Source organism: Psammomys obesus, unplaced genomic scaffold (genome assembly GCF_907164565.1).
Source record: "Psammomys obesus unplaced genomic scaffold, mPsaObe1.curated_primary_1811, whole genome shotgun sequence".
Taxonomy (NCBI): domain Eukaryota; kingdom Metazoa; phylum Chordata; class Mammalia; order Rodentia; family Muridae; genus Psammomys; species Psammomys obesus.
The window spans coordinates 10,218,324-10,239,880 of NW_026585689.1; the positions used below are offsets into that span (position 1 = coordinate 10,218,324).

Genomic DNA, 21,557 nt, shown 5'->3' on the forward strand with positions numbered 1-21,557 from the left:
AGAGAAGGAACAGTAGGTAGTTGGGAAATGGGGTCATAGTTCTTAGGCTAATTCCTGCTTAGGGTTGTCAGGTTCCTTGGGGCAAATCCAGTCTTAGGTTCAGGTTATCTCTAACGTCTTCTGATCCAAATGTATCAATAGGAACAGCAAGAGTGGACACCAGCAGCTTTCTTCCTTCTCAGAGCTCTCCTCTCTCGACTCTGGCCTTCATTCCTTCTCAAGAGTCCTCAGATTTAAACTATGTGCAGCTGGCAAAGGGCCCCTCTCAGAGCCCTTATGGGGCAAAGAGTTTGCTGCTGTGGACAATCTAAATCAGTCCCATATGCTACACCTGGGATCAAAATCAAAACATTTTTCCATCCACAACAGCTTACAGTTCTATTTTAAAATTTAATTCTAGCCGGGTGTAGTGGCTCACGCCTTTAATCCTAGCCACTTGGGGTGGCAGGGGTGGCCTGGTCTACAAAGTGAGTTTCGGGACAGCCAGAGATACATAGAGAAACTCTCTCAAAAAACCAAGAATGTAAAAAAGTAAATAAAATTTAATTCTAAACCTGATTGATCAGTTTACTGCCAGTACCCACTACAGTGTGCGCATACCAGGTCACTCAGGTGCTGGTCCTCAGAGGAAAGTGGCTTCCTGAATTTGAGGCCAGCCCAGTCTACTAAGGGAGTTCTAGGACAGCTAAGGCTACTTAGAAAGACCCTGTCTTAACAACAGCAAAGATTGTTCAGTGACACTTGAGATATCAGTAACCATTGAAAGTAAAAGTCAATACTCAAGTGCTAGGAAGTGCTAGGGGAAAGTAAAATTTTTTAGCTTGTTGAATTCTTTCTGCAGTTCATGATACTAAATTAAGGGTTTCATAATGACATTATCTTTCTGCCCTAAGGTAAAGACTTCCTTAGTAATTGTGAATAATATACAGTAGCAACAGACCAGGTATTTGCAAGGACAAGCAAAGGCATAGGCCTTTAGCCAGGCATGGCATATGGCTTTAATCCCAGGACTTGGGAGGTCAACCTGGTCCACAAAGTGAGTTCTGGGACCGCTAGGGCTGTTACAAAGGGAAACCCTGACTTGAAAAAAACAACAAAAAAAGGGCACACACTTGTAATCACAGCATTTGGGAGTTAGAGGCAGGCGAATCTCTGGGAGTTTGGGGATAACCTGGTATATACTGAATTCCAGGCTAGCCAACGCTATGTAGTAAGAATCTGTTGAAAAGAAGGAGGGGAAATACAAATATGGAGAAAACTCTTCTACAGCCTGCCCACGTAACCAACTCTTGTGTTTTTGTTGGTTTTGTTTTGTTTTGTTTCTGGTTTTTTTTTTTTTTTTTGGATGCAGGATTTCTCTGCATAGCCTTGGCCATCCAGGATTTGCTCTGTAGACCAGGCTAGCCTCCAACTTACTCCTTGCCTATGCCTCCTGAGTGCTGGGATTAAAGGCATATGCCATTAGCACTCAGCTTTAACTAACAATACAGTAAACAGCCCAGAAAGCTATCCTGGCATGAAGTAGACATGGAGGAAGTGATCTTTCTTTCTTTCTTCCAATTTTTATTTATTATTTATATCGTATTCTTCCTGCATGTGCGCATGCACACCAGAAGAGGGCAGCAGATCTTATTCCAGATGGTTGGGAGCCACCTTGTGGTTGCTGGGACTTCAACTCAGGACCTTTGGAAGAACAGCCAGTGCTCTTAACCTCTGAGCCATCTCTCCAGCCCAGGAAGCCATATTTCTATCTCCTGCGACATCCCAGAAAACAAACTAATAATTTCTGTGAGAACTTGTGCCAAATGGCCAGGACAGGTTAATAACTGATGGCTTTACTGCTTTTTAAAAATCATCCCTGTGTATATGTGGTATATATAAATTTGTAAGTGCAAGTATGAGCACATATATGGAAATCAGGAAAGCCTTAGGTGTTGATCCCTCTTTCACATTGCTTGAAGAAAGGTTTCTTTGTTGCTTTTCTGCTACATACACCAGCTTAGATGCTGTGAACCTAGAGATTTACCGGTCTTTGCCATCCATTTTCCAGTTGGAGCACAGATTGTAGATGTCCACACTAATGGGTTCTCTTCACTGAATGATCTCACCTGCTCAGCTTTGCTATTTTTTTTCCCTGTTGATAATCTGAGATCAATCAGAAAAGGTCAAATATATACTCCTTCCCAACCCCTTAGGATGTTCTACTTCCAGTAGGTTCACCCAGAAGACATACCAAAAGCCTCTATTCACACTGTAAGGCATAACTGCTCTTCTGTCTTTGAATTTCATCCAGAACAGTGATGGTCATCCATTCCTTGATACAGAAATCTCAGCATAAATGGGGTTTGGCTTTCTCATTTTGTTGCTCTTTATTTATTTCCATAGCAGACATTAATAAATGTCTTAGTTGGGGTTACTGTTGTTATGATGAAACACTAGGAGCAAAAGCAAGCTGGAGAGGAAAGTGTTTCTTTGGCTTACACTTTCACTTGTACTCTATCACTGGAGGAAGTCAGGCCAGGAACTCAAATGGCAGGAACTTGGAGGCAGAAGCTGATATGGTACCCATGGAGGAATGTGGCTTAATGGCTTGCTTTGGATGGCTTGCTCAGCCTGCTTAACCCAGGACCACCAGCCCAGGGACGATTGTAGAGAGGTGCTTGATTTCACTCTGGCCTTCACCTGGAGGTAGGGATAGGCAGGATATTTTGCCAAGTTCATTTCCTTTTGTTTGTGTGAGGATCACCCAGACACGTGGCTGAGGTTTGACTTCTCAATGAACCCCTTCATTTTATCAAGGTGCTTTGCTCTGACTATAAAAAGGAATTGTGGAATAAACCGGTGTGACAGTTTCTACTGGCAGCCCTCTCGAACTGATCCTGTGTGTCATGTGTTGGCTTTTTAAAAATTTTCTTTCAATCTTCACTCCTAACTCAAGAACTTTTTGGCTCTGCCAGTGGGGTCCGGCAGATGACCCCACCTACAGTGGACTGGACTTTCCCCTGTCCATCACTAATCAAGAAAATGCCCTATAGCTGGATTGTATGGAAGCATTTTCTCAATTGTGTTTCCCTCCTTTCCTGTGACTCTTGTCACTTGTGTCAGGTTGACATAAAACTAGCCAGCACAATGAATTTTACTGTTAACCAAATGGAAATTACAGTAGTGGAAATGTGTTGGGAAAAAAAAGGTCCTTGCCCTCACAGATAAGCACTAGGAAAACCAGGAATGTTAAACACAGAATTGTCTCTTCAATGTGAGAGATGTACAACCTATTTTTCCACCCAGCAGGAGGTGGGTTAATAGCCTGTTTTTCTGTGCTATCTGTGGAGATAGGCCATAGCAAGCTCCCACAAGCAGGATCAGGGGTAGCTAGTAGCCCAAATGACTTTTACACTATTTGTGTGACAGAGAGCACACCAGATCCTACTCTCAGTCCTTCAGCTAACACATGTAGCCTATCTGTAGAACCCATCTTCATGGAAGAAGTGACATGTACTTTGAGAAAAGTTTTGGTTCTTCCATGTACACAAGAGATTATGTTACACGAGGAGACCTTTTTCTAAATTGTACTGTACTTAAATATGCCTACAATAAACTGTCTAGTGTTAGACTCTAGAAGTTTGAGCCAACACCGGCTACTGAGTTGTATTGAACAGGACTTCCTTCTTGGCTCAGGAAGTCATTACCAGTGATAATATCTCCCAGCCCTGATTGTCTCAGAGACCCCCAAAGAAATGAAATATGAATCAGGCTGTGTAAGTTATGATCCATATATAAGATCACTGTATATAGTGTTCCCGATGTCTGAAAAGGTAAAGTAGGCTGGCTACCTTTTAATTTAATTTAATTTTATGTGTATTGGCATTTTGCCTGCATGTGTGTCTGTGTGTACCATGCACTTGCCTGCTGTTCAAAAGGCCAGAAGAGGGTGCTGAATCTGCTGGAACTGGAGTTACAGATAGTTCCAAGCTGACATATTAGTACTGAGAATTCCTGGGTTCTCTGGAAGAGCAACCAATGCTCTCAATCACTGAGCCATCTCTCCAGCCCCAAGGGGTTCTCTCTCTCTCTCTCTCTCTCTCGTGCATATTAGTATCCTAACAGGATGTATACATGCATGACAGATGAAGGCATCAGATCCCATTACAGATGGTTGTGAGCCACCATGTGGTTGCTGGGAATTAAGTTCAGGACCTCTGGATGAGCACACAGTGCCCTTAACTTCTGAGCTATCTCTCCATCCCCTCCAAGGCTGAATTCTTGAGGGAAGAACTTAAAGGGAAAAGATAAAGGTTTGGGGTCTAAGTGGGTTGCTCCAAAGACAGAAACAAATTGTGTCAGGCATCATCTACTGTGATAACTACCTGAGACAATTTCTATGCAGTGATAAAAGGTTTGGTTTTGCTCACAGTTTTGATGTTCCGGTCCACGATTAGGCAGCTCCAATGCTTTAAAGTCTCTGGTAGCAGGGCCATATGGAGGGCAATGATGGGGAAAATGTAGTGTGTGCAAATCTATTTATTTTTTATATACATGAATCAATCAAATTTATTTTATTTTATTTGGTTGCATGGATGTGTGCAGGTGTGAAGCACCTGTTTGCAATGCATGAGGAGGCAGGAGGACAACCTTGGGTGCTGGTCTTCAGGAATACTGCCTACTTTTAACTTCTGAGATGAGAACTCTTATTGGGCCTGTGATTCACCATACCAGGCTGGCTGGCCAGTAAGCCCCAATAATCCTGTCTCCATTTCCCCAGTGCTGGGATCACAAGTGTGTGCTGCCATTGTTGGCTTTTTTCACATGGATCCTGGAGCTCAAATTCACATCCTCACATTTGGGAAGCCACCATGGCATCAACCAAGCCATTTCCCAGCCCCAAAGCAACTTAGTGCATGACCAGAAAGTGAAAGAGAAAGAAGAGACTTCAGCTCCCACAGTTTCATTTAATGCACATCTCAGTAGCCTAAAAAAAAAAAAAAAACAACACCCATTACATCCTTTCTCAGCATTTCAACCAGCCAGCAGCACCAAGCTAAGGGAAAAGACTGTAAAGCATGGTCCTTTGGGAGGACACTCCTGATTCAGACTAGTAACAACCATAAATGATTAATTTATTGAATGAACTAATGACACATACTCTTAAATTCTCATTTAAAATACATTGTATTAGTTATTTTTCTTATGTTGTGACAAAATAGGTAACAAATGCAACTTAAGAAAGGGTTTATTTTGAGGGAGTTGTGAAGAGACACCACAACCATAGCAACTCTTATAAAGGAAAACATTTCATTGGTATTTTCTTACAGTTTCAGAGGTTTAGTCCATCATTGTCATGGCAGGAAGCATGGCAGTGTCCAGGCATCTACAGTGCTGGAGAAGGAGTTGAGAGTTCTACATCTTGATCTGCAGGTAGCAAAAGGAGACTGTGTGCCACACTGGCTATAGCTAGAACATTTAAGACTTCAAAACCCACCTCCACAGTGACACACTTCCTCCAACAAGGCCACACCTACTCGAACAATGCCACACCTCCTAAGAGTGCCACTCCCTCTGGCCAAGCATTCAAATAGGACTCTGTGGGGACCATTCCTATTTAAACCACCACAGGTACCAACCATCAAAGCGGGAAGGCAGGGTAACAGGAGAATGAATTTGATGAGCACATCCTGGTGCTCAGTTCATATTCTCCTATTTAGTCTTGGCCCCAGCAGTGAGATAGTGCTACCCACATTCAGGGAAGGTTGTCTCTTTTCACTTAAATCTTTCAGGGGAAAAACTTTCATAGATGCATTCAGAAGTGTGTTTCCACGGTGATTCTAAATCCATTCAAGTGGACAGATTAATCATCACAACTGGTTTGAACAAAACTTCAGTGGCTTTTAGATCTCAAAGTCTTGTTTATTCAGGTGCTAAGCTGTAAAACATAATTTTCTGTGCCAAATATAAAATGGATTGAGGATATGTAAAACATGAACCTTATTAACTAGAAGTTTTTTGTTTTTCCAGAGAACACACCAAAAATCAAATATTTATGGTAACAAACACTATACAGTATTTATTTATTCTCTTACAATTTATTTTATTTTATATATATATATATTTTGAGACGGGGTTTTTATGTATAGACTTGACTGTTTTGGACTTGCTTTGTAGACCAGGCTGACCTCAAACTCACAGAGATCTGCCTGGCTCTGGTTCCCAGAGTGCTGGGATTACAGGCGTGTGCTGCCATACCTGGGAATCTTGCAGTTTCTTTCTTTCTTTCTTTCTTTCTTTCTTTCTTTCTTTCTTTCTTTCTTTTTTTTTTTTTTAAAGATATTTGTGTGTCTAGTTGGTGAAGAGACCATTATTAAGGCAAAGAATGGTAGTTGGTGGGCTTTCAAACCAACAATAACACAAATAGATAAAAGATGAGTAGTGGTAGGATGAGTAGGAGGAGCCAGGTAGAATAAAAAGGAGACATTTTTAGAAGACAGTGTCTATGTAGTTCAGACTGGCCTAAAATTTGCCATTTTCAGCTGGCCATGGTAGTCCACACCTATAATCCCAGCACTCAGGAAGGCAGAGGCAGGCATATCACTGTGAGTTCATATCTCCCTACACTATAGGAAAAACACTGCTGACAAAAGTTCAGATACCACCAAAGTCCAATTTGGCAAATGAGTTTTATTGCTGTTATCTAGAGGAATACTGGTGAGAAGAAATACTTCAAAGACACCTGCATCACCACAGCCCACCCCGGCACAGGTGACAACTCATGAAAACTGAAAACCTGGACTTCACTGAACAGCTGCAGGCAGCTCAATAGGTTAGAAAGCATCTTTTCCAGGTGGCTCAGTTGGTCTTCCCAGCCAAAGAGTGTCTGTCGGCAGTCCTTAGTGCCTATATATGCTTGCACACATACAAATGCCACACACTCACACACACTTACACAAGATTAAAAACAAACAAAAATTAATCAACCGAACCCAGGACAGATTGTTACCTAGGAGTCTAGATTGAAAGAATTCTAATTGCACCACCTAGTGGAGGCAGAAGTAACACACAGAAAAACCTCTGAGAGCTTTAATAGCTACTTAGGGTGGGGCTTAAGGCATTCTCTTGGAGAAGTGCTTGTTTGTTTGACAGATGGTCTCATCCAGCTGGTCTGGCTCTGAACTTGTTATGTGGATGAGGATGACTTTGGGATCCTCATCTTCCTGCTGTCACTTTCCAAGTGGTGGGCTTACAGGCATGTGCCACAATAATTGGCCTGAGTCTGGACCTGGCATTTTGAGGTTCCTGGCTCCTTATTCACAGGATTGAAATAGGACTTAGACAGTTTGCAACAAATAAGAATATTTAGGAAAGGTACAAAACAGTTCAGAATATGCTGCAAGAGAGCAGTGGGCCACATGAAGGAAGATACGCAAGGATCTGGATTAAAAATATAACTTTTACATTGCCTGATTTTGTGTGTCATATATATGTCCTCAAGCATATATAAGCAATAAAAATACACAAGCATGCATGCACACACAAGCACACACACACACACACACACACACACACTGTGAAAGTTAGAGAAAAGTGTTGAACTCTCTCTTGCACTGTTGGGGTTCTGGGGAGGGAACTTGGACTGTCAGGCTTACTGGCTTCTTTTGATGGGGTTGAAGAGAAGGAGTTTGGTTATTAGGGCATCGTTTGGGTGGCTATTTTAATTTTTTTGTTTCATTTTGTTTATTTTGTCTGTGAGTATAGTATACATGTGAGCGTAGGCATGTGGGTACCACTGCACCATTTCCCTGTCCACTGAGCTACTATCCACTGAGCCATGTTGATGGTCTCAGCTCTCTATTTTGACTGACAGATTATCTAACTATTTCAGTGATGCACATTGATCATAATGCATTTGATTTTAATCACAGGCATGCCCAATCATCTTACAAGGCGTAAGATAGCAAACAGGCTTGGAATGGGAGCACATGCCTTTAATGACAGTACTCAAGAGGCAGAGATAGGTAAATCTCTATGAGTTCAAGCTCCCACTTGACAACATGGTGTTTCAGGCTAGCCAAGAATACACAGTAGGACCCTGTCCAAAGGAGATGAAGGTTTCTCCCTAAGATTTCACTTTGAGGGCCCTCTTTGTCTTGTTGTATATACATCCAAAACTACTTCAGGCCAGATAGGTTCTTCTACACTATTTGGAGTATTTGGAGACTGGGGAAATATATTTGAGTAGACACTATTGATTGTTATTAATGTTATTAATTATTGTTTTGTTCAGAGACCACCCTTAGGTGGGTGAGCTCTCAGAATGCTGAAGACAACTTTGAACATCTGATCCTCACATTTCCAACTCCTGAGTGTTGGGATTTCAGGCATGTTCTTATATTACGGAGAAACCAAGTTTTGTTAGGGTCCAGAAGACCCTAAAAGAACGACGCCAAACTCAAGTATTGTGCAAACAACAAAAGGCATTTATTCTGCAGAGAACCAGCTTGTGGGGATCACCATCCAGGAAGAATGGCAACCCCCAGATGAGCATGGGAGCGCTATTCAAGGTCAACTAGGGGAATTTCAGGGACAGTTATGTCATCTTTTTTGTGATTGGTGCAGGTCAAAAGTAAGGGTATGAGTGCATTGATGATTAGCCAGTGCTAGCTAGGGCTTGATTTAGAGACTAGGGGCTCTCTAAACTGGTTCAAACGGGCCCAAACTGGTGGGTGCCTGTGGAGGCTCTATCAGGGCATGGCCTGGTGAAGGCTATTGACTCTGATCAGGGCTTAGGGGCTCCTCATACCAGTAGCTAAGCAACCTTATCTCCCTAGGCCAATGGTCCTGGTAAAGCAGGTTTCTGAGTTTTGTTTGTTTGTTTTTTTCTTTGTTGCAACTGAAGTATCTTTTTCTGTACCAGGAAGAAAGCTGTGTGCTAGCAGGATCTTGCTATTGTCATTTTGAGCAGTTAAAGCCCATCATTGGCTTTATCTGCTCAAAAACATGAAAGTCAGACAGCACTCTATGCCTCTATGTCTTGCTGCTGATTGGTTGTAATAAAGACCTGACAGCAAATATCTGGGGAAGGAAACATGAGGGCAGAACTTCAGGGCAGCAAGAGGCAAGCCGAAGTGGGAAAGAATTGTGAGGACCAGGAATGGTACAGACACTGACCAGAATGGAGCAGAGAAGTAAAGTTCTAGCCATATGGTAGGTAGTGCTAAAATAGTTTCGACAGTAGATGGGAGACTTTCCTAGCAAAAGGCCCAAGATTTAAAGTTCCTGAGAAATCTCAGCATCATTATTTGATCCAAGTGAAAGATCCCCGGAGGGTATCTTTCGTCTGAGAGACCCCTGCCCAAGGATCAACGAGTCCAGGCGTTCGGATGCAAACAGCAAGAGGCTTTTATTGGATACTCGGGTACCCGGGGCGAAAAGCCATTCGGATGACTTTTGCGCGCCCCCTGGGTGAAAAGCTGGGGTTTTTATAGGGTTTTAGAGCAGAAGCATGGGTACAGAAGCGAGAACCATGGTTACAGGGGGCTGATTGGTACGTTTACATGAGACCACGGTTTGCGTCAAAGTTTGGCAGGGACACCAAGATTGACCACCCCTTAACGTGGCCACCTGTTATTTTGTTTTTCCCTATCTCAGCTGGAACAATCTCTGACAGATATCCCATGAGGGTAGTCACAACAAATTGTTTTTAACTCAACAGGGGCAGCCTGACCACAGATATCCCAAGTGGGTGACACAGCTAGGTTTCTCAGTAATTTTCCAGTTTCTCATCTGGCCTTCAGAGTTTTACAAAACAGTGGTATCTCACAAAATGGCGTTAGCTATGTTTAACTTAGGGTGAGGCAGGGGTCTTTCACAAGAAAGCCCCGAAATATCTGGTGCCAACGTGGGGCTTAATCTCACAATCCTGAGATTAATTCTCATGCTCTACCAACTGAGCGAGCTGGGCTCAGCTTCCAGGAATTAGAAAGGCAAAGTAGAGAAAGTCATGTTTTATAGAGTTAGGGATAGAGGAGAGCAGCAGAGGGAGGAAAGGGGTGGGGAGTAGGGAAGCCTTCAGAGAAACAGTGAAAAAGAGTGTCAAGGAAAGCATGCTTTTGGATGGTATCTGAAAGACAGAAGGAAAGGAAAAAAATATGCTTTATGAATTAGAACTCAGAAAAATGAGAAGGCTTTATCTTGTTACACCCAGTTTGCGAGCCCCCAAAAGATCTACAGGAATCGACTCCGTTGCAAAACACATGAGGGTCTTTTTATTGTAAATTACAAGCTGCAGCTTGGGCCCACAACACCCACCGCCAAAGCGGTGGGAGCTGAGCGCCCGTGCCCAGGTTAGTTGGGTCATTTAAAGATTCTGGTCCATCCCAGCATGCCCAAGGCAGGGGTGATTCCTGCCTGGCAAGCATCTATTGGTCAAGATGCTACATTTTGAATTGATTGGCTATAGGAAGGTCACCAGACCATAATGACCTGGTGTCCCTCCCTAGAGGGATGGGCCAGTTTCCTAGCAACTGTTATCTCTAGTGGGTGGGGAAAGAATGTAGTAAGGCAGTCTTCCCCTCAGGGCATTACTGGACTTCTCCACCTACCTACTTCAGGCCTTAATTAATAATAGCTGCTAATTTTTAATCTTTTTGGTCTCTCAATCTGTGAAGTTCTGCAAACAATTGCACTGAAGGAGGAATTTCTGGAGTGTAAGCACATTCATGTCCACCATGAATTCAGGAGCCCAAGGAGGTCAGAAGAAGGGGTTGGATCTCCTGGAAATGGAGTTACACATGGTTATGAGTTATCATGTGGAAATCAGGAACCAAACAGAGTTCTTCTGCTATAGCAGTGGATTCTTTTAACCTCTGAGCTTCTCTCCAGTTCCTATATTAACTTTATTCGTGAGACACCCAAAGACCCACCAGGAATTGACTCCACTGCAAAACACATGAGGATCTTTTTATTACAAGTTTGAGCCTGGGTCACAGCAACCTCCCTATTTGAAGAGGAATGTGGCCCTTCGGTCTAGGGGAACAAGGTGTTTAAAGGGCAAAACTGCAAGTGGCGGATTACATGCCTTGGCATTACATGATTGGGTAAGGGAAACTGACTTTTGAAATGATTGGTTTACTTTAGGCGCCAATTCCATAAACAGTTCTGGCCTGGATGTCTGGGCCAGTTTCCTACAACTGTATCTCTAGTGGGCAGGAAAGAATGTGGTAAGGCTAGTTCCTCCCCTGCAGGTGGCTGGACATGTCTCCATCTGGCTGGCTGTTGTTGTTCAGGCTTGTGCTTTAAACTTTAAACCAATACCCCAAAAATCTAAATTTTAATTCTTTGGTCTCTCAATACCTAGAAGAAATGATGTCCTTTCCTTCCTTTTTTCTTTCTCTCTTCCACTTACCATCTTATTATCTCTTTAATTCTGTATTTAGTGGTGTGGCTGATCCTAGTCTGTTGTGGCTTTTGGAGCTTGGATTTTTGCCCTAAAACTTGAGTTATAGGCCAAGGAGGAAAGAGGTTTAGGGAGTTAACACATAATGGTGCAATGTCTCTGTTTGGTATGATGTAAGGAAAAAAAAAAGAAAAGAAAAATGGGGGAAAAGGTCATTGAATTGCATACTTAAAAAAGGATTAAGGGCTGGGACATGTGTACCCCTGGCTGGCCTGAGTATCACTGGTTTGGAACTTGATATTTATAGACTCAAGTACTTCTGAAGTACCCTCTGGCTTGGAACATTCCAGTATTATTTTGCCTTCCTCCTCCTACCTTCTTGCTCTCTAGTATCTCACTATGGAACCATGGTTTTTCTGGGACTCAATATATAGACCAGGCTGGCCTTGAAATCATAGTGATCTTCCTGCCTCTGCCTCCCAAGGGATGGGATCATTGGTTTGAGATAACATACTTGACTTCTCATTTATTTATTTTTTTGGGGGAGGGATATTAATAAAAGGCAAACTTTATTTATTTACTTGTTTATTTACTCACTTTACAAAAAACTTTAATTTTAAATACATCTCCTTTATAAACTATACATATGTGTTCCTCTAAAGTTTTCTTTCCAAACTCAAAATTAATAACTATGCAACTGGGCATGGGGACTCACACATGTAATCTCAGCATTTGCAAGACTGAGTTTGGAGGCCTGACCAGAATTCAAGCATAGCCTGGACTACAGAGTGTCTTTTAGACTAATCTGGGCTACAGAGTGAGTATGCATCTAAAACATCAAAGTAAATAAATAACCTGTCCAACTAACAACAATGTTTTAGTTAGGGCTTCTATCACTGTGATGAAACACCATGACCAAAGCAACTTGCTATTCATCATCGAATTAAGTCAGGAGAGGAACTCAACAAAGCAGGAACCTAGAGGTAGGAGCTGATGCAGAGGGCATGGAGGATAGAGTTCTGCTTACTGCTTTGCTTCCCATGGCTTGATCAGCCTGCTTTCTTTTCTTTTTTTTTTTTTTCTTAAATTTATAAATCTTATTTATTTAATATATTTTATTTATTAAACATGGTTGTTTTTTATTTCAAATTTTTATTTTAGGACAAAAAAATCATCATGTAAAAATGTATCCTAATCCAAAATATCTTATAGATCTCTTCTCTCTTTTGTCTAAAAATACGAGTTGATTTAAGCTACATAGAAGCATGCAGCAGCAAATTATGATTACCAATGTATAGATTTTTTACTACCAATCTTTTTGCTTCAAATTTGAAGCTAAGGTTTTTGCTTGGAATTTTACAGGTTGCCCCTACCACTCCCACAATGGTTTTACATATCCTGAGTGAATAAAAGTTTACATTTCAGCAAGAGTTTTGAATATTCATGATCTTGAATGGGGGAAAAAAATTTTTTTTAAAACAAGAACCAAGAAGTCAAAGAGCAAGACATCAGTAAGTAAATGTAGCCAACCTAATTTCTATATAAATCCTTTTTGATTAAAATATTTAAATAATATGTGGCATAACAATAACAAATTTGCCATTTGTTGTAAGAAAATCTTCTTAGGGGATGTTATACAGTATCCAGAGCCTTCACCATTGTGAAGTACATATATTGTGAAGTATATAGAATTGCCTTCCCATTGTTGCATAGATGGACCCTCTCCTTATTCTTAGTTTTTAGCCTGTGTACCATAAGTTTTTTCAGAAAACCTTGAGGTTTCATGCAATTTAGGCTTAATTGCATACAACCAGCCACAGCCTGCTTTCTTATAGAAACCAGGGGCACCAGCCCAGGGATGGCATCACCCACAATGGGCTAGGGCCCTCCCAAGTCAATCACTAATTAAGAAAATGCCCTACAGCCAGATCGTTTGGAGGCTTTTTCTCAACTGAGGTTCCTTAACTCTAGCTAGCGTCAAGTTGACATAAAACTATCTAACACAAATACAGAAACTCATTATTAGGTGATTTTTGTTTTAAAATTTCTGGCCAGGCCTGGTGCCACCCATCTTTAATCCCATCACTTCAGAGGCAGGGATAGGAGTATTTCCATCAGGTCTAGTCCACCCAGGGATGCACAGTGAAACTTAGCTCAAATGCTAGAAACAGGTTAGGGGAGCAAAGAAAGGAGCCACTATTCTAATTAGACAACGCAAATTTGACTCTTCATCAAGAGGATGTGCTCAGAAAAGTAAACACATTGAGACAGGACTGTCTCCTCCTCCTCTTCTTTCGAGACAGGGTTTCTTTGTGTAGCCCTGGCTGTCCTACATTGTAAACCAGGCTGGCCTCCAACTGAGAGATCTGCCTGCCTCTGCCTTCTGAGTGCTGAGATTAAAGGCGTGCCCCAAAATGGGGCATGATTTATATTCTAATTCAGGTGGTGACCTGTGTCTTTTTTCCATTAGTTGGGGGTCTGAGCACACAGTCTTAATGTAAATGTCAATTCTGAGAAGAATTGGCCCACAGGAAGTGAAGGAGAAAGAAAAAAGGGAGTCACTACTTTGTGCTATCTAATTCCTGCAATACATCAAATTCCTGGCTTCAACTGAGTGGGAAGATTAAAACATTTTATTAAGTCTTACAAGGCAGGTGTTAGGTCCCTACATGCTGCAGGGCATGGCTGGCATTCCCTCCCCTCTACCTAGGAGTGAGGCTCCCCGCTCCCAGAAGCCCTTCACTATATACTGCAGACATTTTGGTCCCTTTTTGCCCTTTGCTCTTTCCTCTCTCCCTTCCCCTCTTTCTTTCTCTTCTGCTCTGCTCTCTCTGTGTCTCTTGCTCTTAAGTGAGAAGGTATAGGACTGTCAGCCAGTCTTCCAGGATGTTGTGGTTTTTCAGATGTTGCCTTCCAGGGCGGGTTTGTTGCGGTGGTTTTGGATTGATCAACAGCCGTTCAGGCATTGGCTGGTTATTGGCAGTCCTGTAGCCTTCTCACTTAAGAACACGACATGCTCTCAGGTTGGGTCTTATATAATTTATTTCCTAATTACCTCATTGGCATTACATTATCCTATCAGCTGTTCACACGGACAAGCCTTAACTCATCCTATCAGCTAGCTATTCACACACAAGCATCACTTCGTCCTGTCCATTGTGTCTTATCAACTCCTGGCAGCCACAGTTCTTGTGGCTGCCTTACAGTTCATTACACTTGCCCTCCTGTGAGAGGGGCCACAAGAATGAAAACACTGACATGTCCGCTTCATGATAACCGGGAGGTTTTTCTTGTGAATAAGAAAGAGGAAATATCCAGGGGCATCTGGAAGAGTCCAGAGCAGAGAGAAAAAGAGAGGGAATGGACATGACCAGGGCGATCTGTGAGAAATTAGAGAACAGTGGGAGAGAATAGTGGATATAGTGACATAGCAACCAGATAGTGGGCGCAGGGGGCACACTTTGGTGTTACAAAGAGCGGGGATTCTGGGACAGCCTGAGGGCTTGGCACAGTGCAGGAAGAGTAGTGGAGATGATTAGCCAGAAGGCTAGGGGCTTTGGAGACTTGTGAATGGGGACTATGAGAGCCTACAGGCTAACATGGACTTTGATATGTAACCACAAGTGCATGTCAACGGAGAGCAGTATGCCCTATTTGCCAGGCAAGGGAAATAACAAGAGAAACACTGGCTTTTATGTAACTGCTGGGCCTAGAGTTACTTTTGGATATACAGACTTCCTGAGTTCTAAGCACACATTTTATAGTTTTTGATATAAAACACTCATATTTGACTACTTCTTACAACAAAAAGAACAAATATATTTTGCTGTTCTTCCTTCTAAAGTTTGAGTAGGCTTCTTGAGAACAAACAGCCGGAAATACTACAGAGTAAGTTCTACACTTAAACTTCTGGGGGCAACTTCCTTAAAGGCAATAAACTGGAAAAACTCGGTATTTTTATTTTTGCCAACTTAAATTTTTTTAAAATGTTTTCTTAAAGTTTTTTTTTTTTTTTTTTTCGAGACAGGGTTTCTCTGTGTAGCCTTGGCTGTCCTGGATTAGGCTGGTCTCGAACTCAGAGGGCTCTTCCTGCTTCTGCCTCCCAGAGTGCTGGGATTACAGGCATGCGAAGTAACACATGTATCACCGCGCCCGGCTTGTCAGCTTACATTTTAAAGTCAACGGGCTAAAACCGTAAACGAAGCTTTACTCTCCCTTAGCGACTTCGTTGGTGAAACTGCACAGACCCAGGTAACAGCCCGCAGGACAAACAAGGCCCAGGAAGTGCGATCTCCGGCAGAGGAGGGAGGGGCACGGGACTTCCGGTCGGAGGGAGGCGACTGCTAGTGCGCAAGCGCGAATCCCACTTCTGGCTGTCTTTCTCTCCCCTCCCCCTCCCTTCCCCAGCCCAAGGGGTCCCGAGGTGACAGTGCCTGGAACGGCGACAGGAGGGAGCCAGAGGAGGAGGAGACCATGGACAGGGCCAGGCCTGGGCGTCGGCGACCTTCGTCGGGTGAGGAGAGCTTGCGCGAGGGCCGAGCCGACCGTGCTACCTGCGCGGCTAGCGGCTGCTCCGAGGGGGAGGAGGGAGGAGCGGCGGGAGCGCGCATAATGGAGAGCTCCGGGGCCGCGCCCGCAGCTGTCAGAGAAGCCTGTGCTGCAGCCGGTTCCTGCTGCACCCCTTTGGTGTGCTTCCTCCTCCCGGGACCCTGGCCTTGATTGTCTTCGGCCCACAGATCTTCCCTGCTGGCAGTCACTCTCCTGCCACGCCTTCCTCGATATTCCACCCGCGTTCATTTTCGCTCCCGCCCACCCCCCACTTGATCTCACTTTTCTTCTTTTTCTTTTTCTTTTCTCTTTTCGAGACTGGGTTTCTCTGTGTTGCCTTGGCTGTCCTGGACTCGCTTCGTAGACCAGGCTGGCCTCGAATTCACAAGAGATCCACCTGCCTGTGCCTCCCTGAGTACTAGGTTCACCGGCTTGCGCCACCGTCTTTTGATCTCACTTTCCTGGGTTCCTTTGAATCCTTCCCTGGCCTGCTTTCCTCCTTCCCCACAGCAGGCTGCTAGGAAGGTAGGAGGGGCTTGCCGAAAGCCCCGAAGTTCCTTAAGTAAATATGCCTGGTGTCCCTCTCGCAGAAACAGGCACATTTAATAGCCTTTTTTCTTTTCCAGCATCTTCCAAAAGTGGTTCGAAAGTTAAAGGATTTGAAACCGGGCTTTTGTTGCTTTTAATCTCAGTACAGTTTTTTGTTTGTTTGTTTGAAACTGTTTTAAAGCTTGAAACTCAAGAAGATCTTTAAGTTTTGCACAAAATTGAGGTAAAGATCCTCCAAGTCCACAAGTAATTGTCATCTGTTAAGTGCACCTCCTAGGTCCTTAAGTCAGTTCCCTTGTGCATAGAAGGGAATGTATTTTATGTATTCTAGTACATAAAACCACGTTGATGAATTCATTGAGTTATTTTTTTCCTTTTCCTTTATTGTTGTGAAAGGGTTTCCCTGTGTAACCCAGGATGGGGTCAGATTCCCAGTCCCCCTGCCTATCTCTTCTGAATTTTGGGGTTACAAATTAAGCCACCCCCTTTTTTTTTTTTTTTTTTTCTACACAGAATTTCTCTCCAACCCTGGCTGTTGGAATTCGATTTGTAGACCAGGCTTGCCTCTAACTCAGATGTGCATGCTTTCACCTCCTAAGTGTTGGGGCTAACGGCATGCATCACTACAGCTCAGCTCAGCTCAGCCCAACCCACTTTAAACTTTATCACTGTGGTGTTTATTTTTGTAGCGCTAGCGTTAGCAGTTCTATTTAGGTATGCCCAGTGGTAATGTGTCTAAAACTTTTATTGTTGAACCGAAGGATGTGAGTGCACATCCCTGAGGACTTGGTTTGACAGAGTTGAAATCCCAAGGCCTCTTCACATGCATTTGATCTGATTAATACTTTGTCTTATTTTTTTTTGGAGGAAAGGTTGTCATCATGCAGCCTTGGAGCTCAGGAGTCTCCTGCCTCAGACTTTCCCAGTGCTGGGATTTTAGGTGTATACCACCATGCCTAGCGGTTTTTTTTTTCCCTGTGTATATATTGTAAAGATACAAAGAACTAGCTGTACTTTGCCTTTGAAATTATATTTATGCAAACATAAAGGTGTTTCTGTGTGCATGTCTCCACTGATCAGTGTTTGTTTTTATATTGCTGCTCCCTGTGGTCAAGTAAGATTTGACATACTAGAAAAATGCATTGGTTAGTATCATTTGGGAGTTTTTTTAAATGCAGAACTGTAAGCGTAGTCATAATTTCAGTATAAGACACAGTTTCTTCTCAATAAATATGCTTCTTGGCTTTTTACATACACATCTTACTGTGCTATATTAAGATATTCGCCCTTTCCATTGGCAAAATCTATTCCCTTCATCTGGTTATTATAGTTTATTTGATAGATACACTTTTGAGCCACTGTGTGGTTGCTGGGAATTGAACTCAGGACCTTTGGAAGAACAGCCAGTGTTCTTAACCTGTGAGCCATCTCTCCAGCCCCCAAACGGATATACTTTGAGAATAAAAAGTGGCTAATTTGAAAAACACACTGGTATTTATGTTAGCTGTACCTGTAAGAAAGATCTTTTTTGAGTGACTTTTGAGATTAAAACCTCAAATTCAAGTTTGGTACAGTGGCGTGTGCCTGTAATCCCAGCACTCTGGGAGGCAGAGGCAGGAGAATCACTCTGAGTTCTAGCCTGGTCCACAAAGTGAGTCCAGGACAGCCAAGGCTACACAAAACTCTGTCTTGAAAAAACAAAACAAACCAACCAAACAAACAAAAACAAACCTTCAAATTCATAAAAGATGTTGCTTTTCATTTCTAGAGAAATTTTTTCTCTGAAGAACTTTCCTCTGGAAATGGCTTTTTTGCAGAGTAATATATCATCAGACCCATTCAGAGATGGAATTTTTTTTTAGCATTTTCTCTGACATGCCTCTAGTTATATCACATGAGCATTAACAAATGTTGCTTAATACTATATTTGATTTTTCGTAAGTATATTAACTGAAATATGCTGTCCTGGAACTTGCTGTGTAGAACAGGCCTCAAACTCATAGATCTGCCTGCCTTTGCTTCCTGAGTACTCAGATTAAAGGCTTATGCCACCATTCCCATCTTAAAATATTTTCATTTTGATTTATGTATTTATTTTATGTCTATGGGTATCTTTACTGCATGGACATATGTGCACCATTTGTGATCCTTGGTGCCTTTGGAGGTCAGGAGAGGATATCAGATCCTTTGGAACTGGAGCTACAGATAGTTGTGAGCTGCTGCCATGTGGGTGCTGGGAATCGATCTTGCATCCTCTGCAAAGTGTCCTTAACAGCTGAGCCAACTCTCCAACCCCTGGAAACAGTTTGTGGCAGAGTAATATTACCTCCTTTTAGCGTGACCCAGTTTTCTGGACTTTGTTTTAGACTAAATCTCTTCTGCATACCTGAGGGTCATGTACACATCATGTACAATGGCTCGGTACTCTGTCTTCCCAATCACTTGATCACAGAGCTCCACGCCGTCTGAAGATGAGATCGGCGGAGTACGCTCTTACCGGCTGCCTCCCTGCCAGACTACAGTAGGAACTTTACAAACTCTAATCCTTCCCAAAAACTTTTACAAGTGATTTATTACTTTTGATTTATGGATGAAGCTGGGATTTAGGAATCAGAAGCATCTGTTGGTAAGAGCTAGTGTTAGAAACAGGGCCAGGATTCAAAATCTGGTCTCTAAATATGGTATCCATAGCTTTAACTTCTTTTACTGCCAGTTCACATTAATTAGCCATACTTTGGGGAAAAAAGTTCTGTGGCTAAAAAATAACTAGTTTGGGTTTAAAACCAAAATACCTTCAGCATTTCCAAATTCTTTGTGTGTTCTTGTGCATTGTGTCTTGTCAAGAAAGTGGCTTTTGTGTGCTGGAGAGATGGCTCAGGAGTTAAGAACACTGGCTGTCCTTCCAAAGGTATGGAGTTCAATTCCCAGCAGCTACATGGTGGCTCATACCTTTCTATAGAGAGATCTGGTGTGCAGGCAGAATGCTGCATAAATAATAATAAATAAATACTTTAAGAAAAAGAGTGGCTTTTAAGTGAGAGTAGCAGAGAGAGGCTGAAGGGAGGAGAGGAAGGGGAGAAACTGATAAAATTCTGTTTCAATTAAAAACATAAAGAAGAGGTCAGGAAAGCCAAGACTACATAGAGAAACCCTGTCTTGGAAAAAAAAAAGTGGCTGTGAGGATTGGTGAGATGGCTTAGTGGGTAGAGGTGCTTGCTGCCAAGACTGACACATGAATTCACATGGTGCTGGGAGACAGACAACTCCTGATCACTGTCCTCTGACCTCCACATGGGCACTGGGATATAGATGCTCCCTTACCCCCATAAATAAATAAAAATGTAGCTGAGTGCTTCCTGATTTCTTCTTCAATTCCATCTTGAGGGATTAGTATCCCCTGATACATTTTTTTTCTTTTTAAAAAAATTTTGATATGTTTTTCTAACAGGCACTAGTTGGTCCATGTTTTGTCTGCTTTGTGGTATTGGAAGTATAATGTGAGCTGGACCAGCAAGCCATTCTTTAGTGACAGGGTCCTAAGGAGGATAAACAGGGGATGGAAAGATAAAGCAGAGAGGAAAGCTGGGACCAGAAGGTCTTGCACATGCTGTATCTTATGCCCAGCAAGTTTACTAAGAAGTTTACTAAGAAGCATAGCCAGGTGTGATGCCACATGCCTGTAATCCAGCACTCGGGGAGGCAGAGGAAGGCGAATCTCTGTGAATTCGAGGCCAGCCTGGTCTACAAAGCGAGCCCAGGACAGCCAAGGCTACACAGAGAAACAGCATCTTATATACAGCTTGCAGGGGAAAATGGCACAGAGTCAGCAGAAAGCTATCATACAATGGGCCAAAGTCTGCAAGAAGCTAACCAAGCAGTTTTTCACAAAGAGAACACAAGGTAATCTCAAAGTGCATCACAGTACAGATGATTACTGGCTTTGGAACTGACAACTATAACCCTTCAAAGGGGGAAAAGTTGGGTTCTCAAGATCTGTACAACAGCAGCTTCCAAAGGCCCAGGCCCCAGGCCATTGCATGAACCTGTATTTGACAAGGTACTAAGTTATTTCTCTGTACACCATGGCCTCAAGGAAAGTCCTGCACTGTCCTGTTCCTCAAAAGCAGTGGACTCTGGTTAATTTCAAACTGAAAAGCTTCAGTTAATCATGGTGAGGCTGCATTCTTTGCCAAGAAGGCACTTAAAGCAAGGGAAGGGAGTGAAATTATCCATAGTATAAATTATAAAGGAATAGGATGGTGGCACATGGCTTCAGTCCCAGCACCCTGTGAATTTAAAGCCAGCCTTGTCTGTATAGCAAGTTCTAGGCCAATTAGGCCTACATAATGAAACCCCCCCCCCCCCCATTTACAGGTATGTTGAAAATGGAGAAAATAGACACTGCCAAGCAGTTAGGTAGGCAGAACAGGAATAGGTTTAGAAGGAGAGGGTGAAATGTTAGTATTTCAGGTAAAATAGTGTGAAGGATTTGCCAAGAGAGCTTACTTTTAATGATGTGTTTCTAACAGCAGCAGGAGAAGCCAGAGTTCAAGAAGCTGAAGTAACTAAGTTAAGGTGAGGAAGTAGGCCACAGAAACAAGCGGGAAGATGAAACAGTTACACAAGTTGGAGTAGGGAAACAAAGTCTTAAAAAAGGAAAAAAAGGTAAAGACTGATTGGGAAGGGAGTAGGAAAAGTGTCAGTAGAGAGGAAAATGGGTTACAAATATGTTAACTAAATTGTAGTTAATAGGGTGAGGTGCTAGAAGAGTGGAGGGAATGGAGTAGATTTGATGACATGGGGAAAAATGGAGATGAAGATAAATATAGATACAATTTGAGAAGTTAAATCTTTTTCGTTGTTATTATTATTTACAATTTATAAACTTTGTATCCAGGTTGTAGCCTCCTTCCTGATCTCCCAGTCTCACCCTCCCTCCTTCTTCCTCTCCTATCCCACTCTCCTAGTCCACTGATAGAGGAGGTTCTCTTCCCTTATTGTCAGTGTTGCAGTCCGTGTTATGTTGGTGTGCAGGCAATTCAACTAGTCTACCCTCAGGGGTTGTGGTGGGTTG

The 21,557-nt window shown here is 42.7% G+C and overlaps 1 protein-coding gene across 3 annotated transcripts in view; it reads left to right on the forward strand.

Moving 5' to 3' along the window:
* The first annotated feature begins 15,393 nt into the window (after positions 1-15,393).
* The window catches only part of Senp7 (SUMO specific peptidase 7), a 127,753-nt gene continuing 121,589 nt past the window's right edge, over positions 15,394-21,557 (forward strand). For all 3 annotated transcript variants that reach the window (XM_055594109.1, XM_055594117.1, XM_055594126.1), the window contains exon 1: positions 15,394-15,899. In XM_055594109.1, coding sequence (XP_055450084.1) covers positions 15,860-15,899 — 40 coding nt within the window. In that variant the 5' untranslated portion in view covers positions 15,394-15,859. The remainder of the gene's footprint in view (positions 15,900-21,557) is intronic.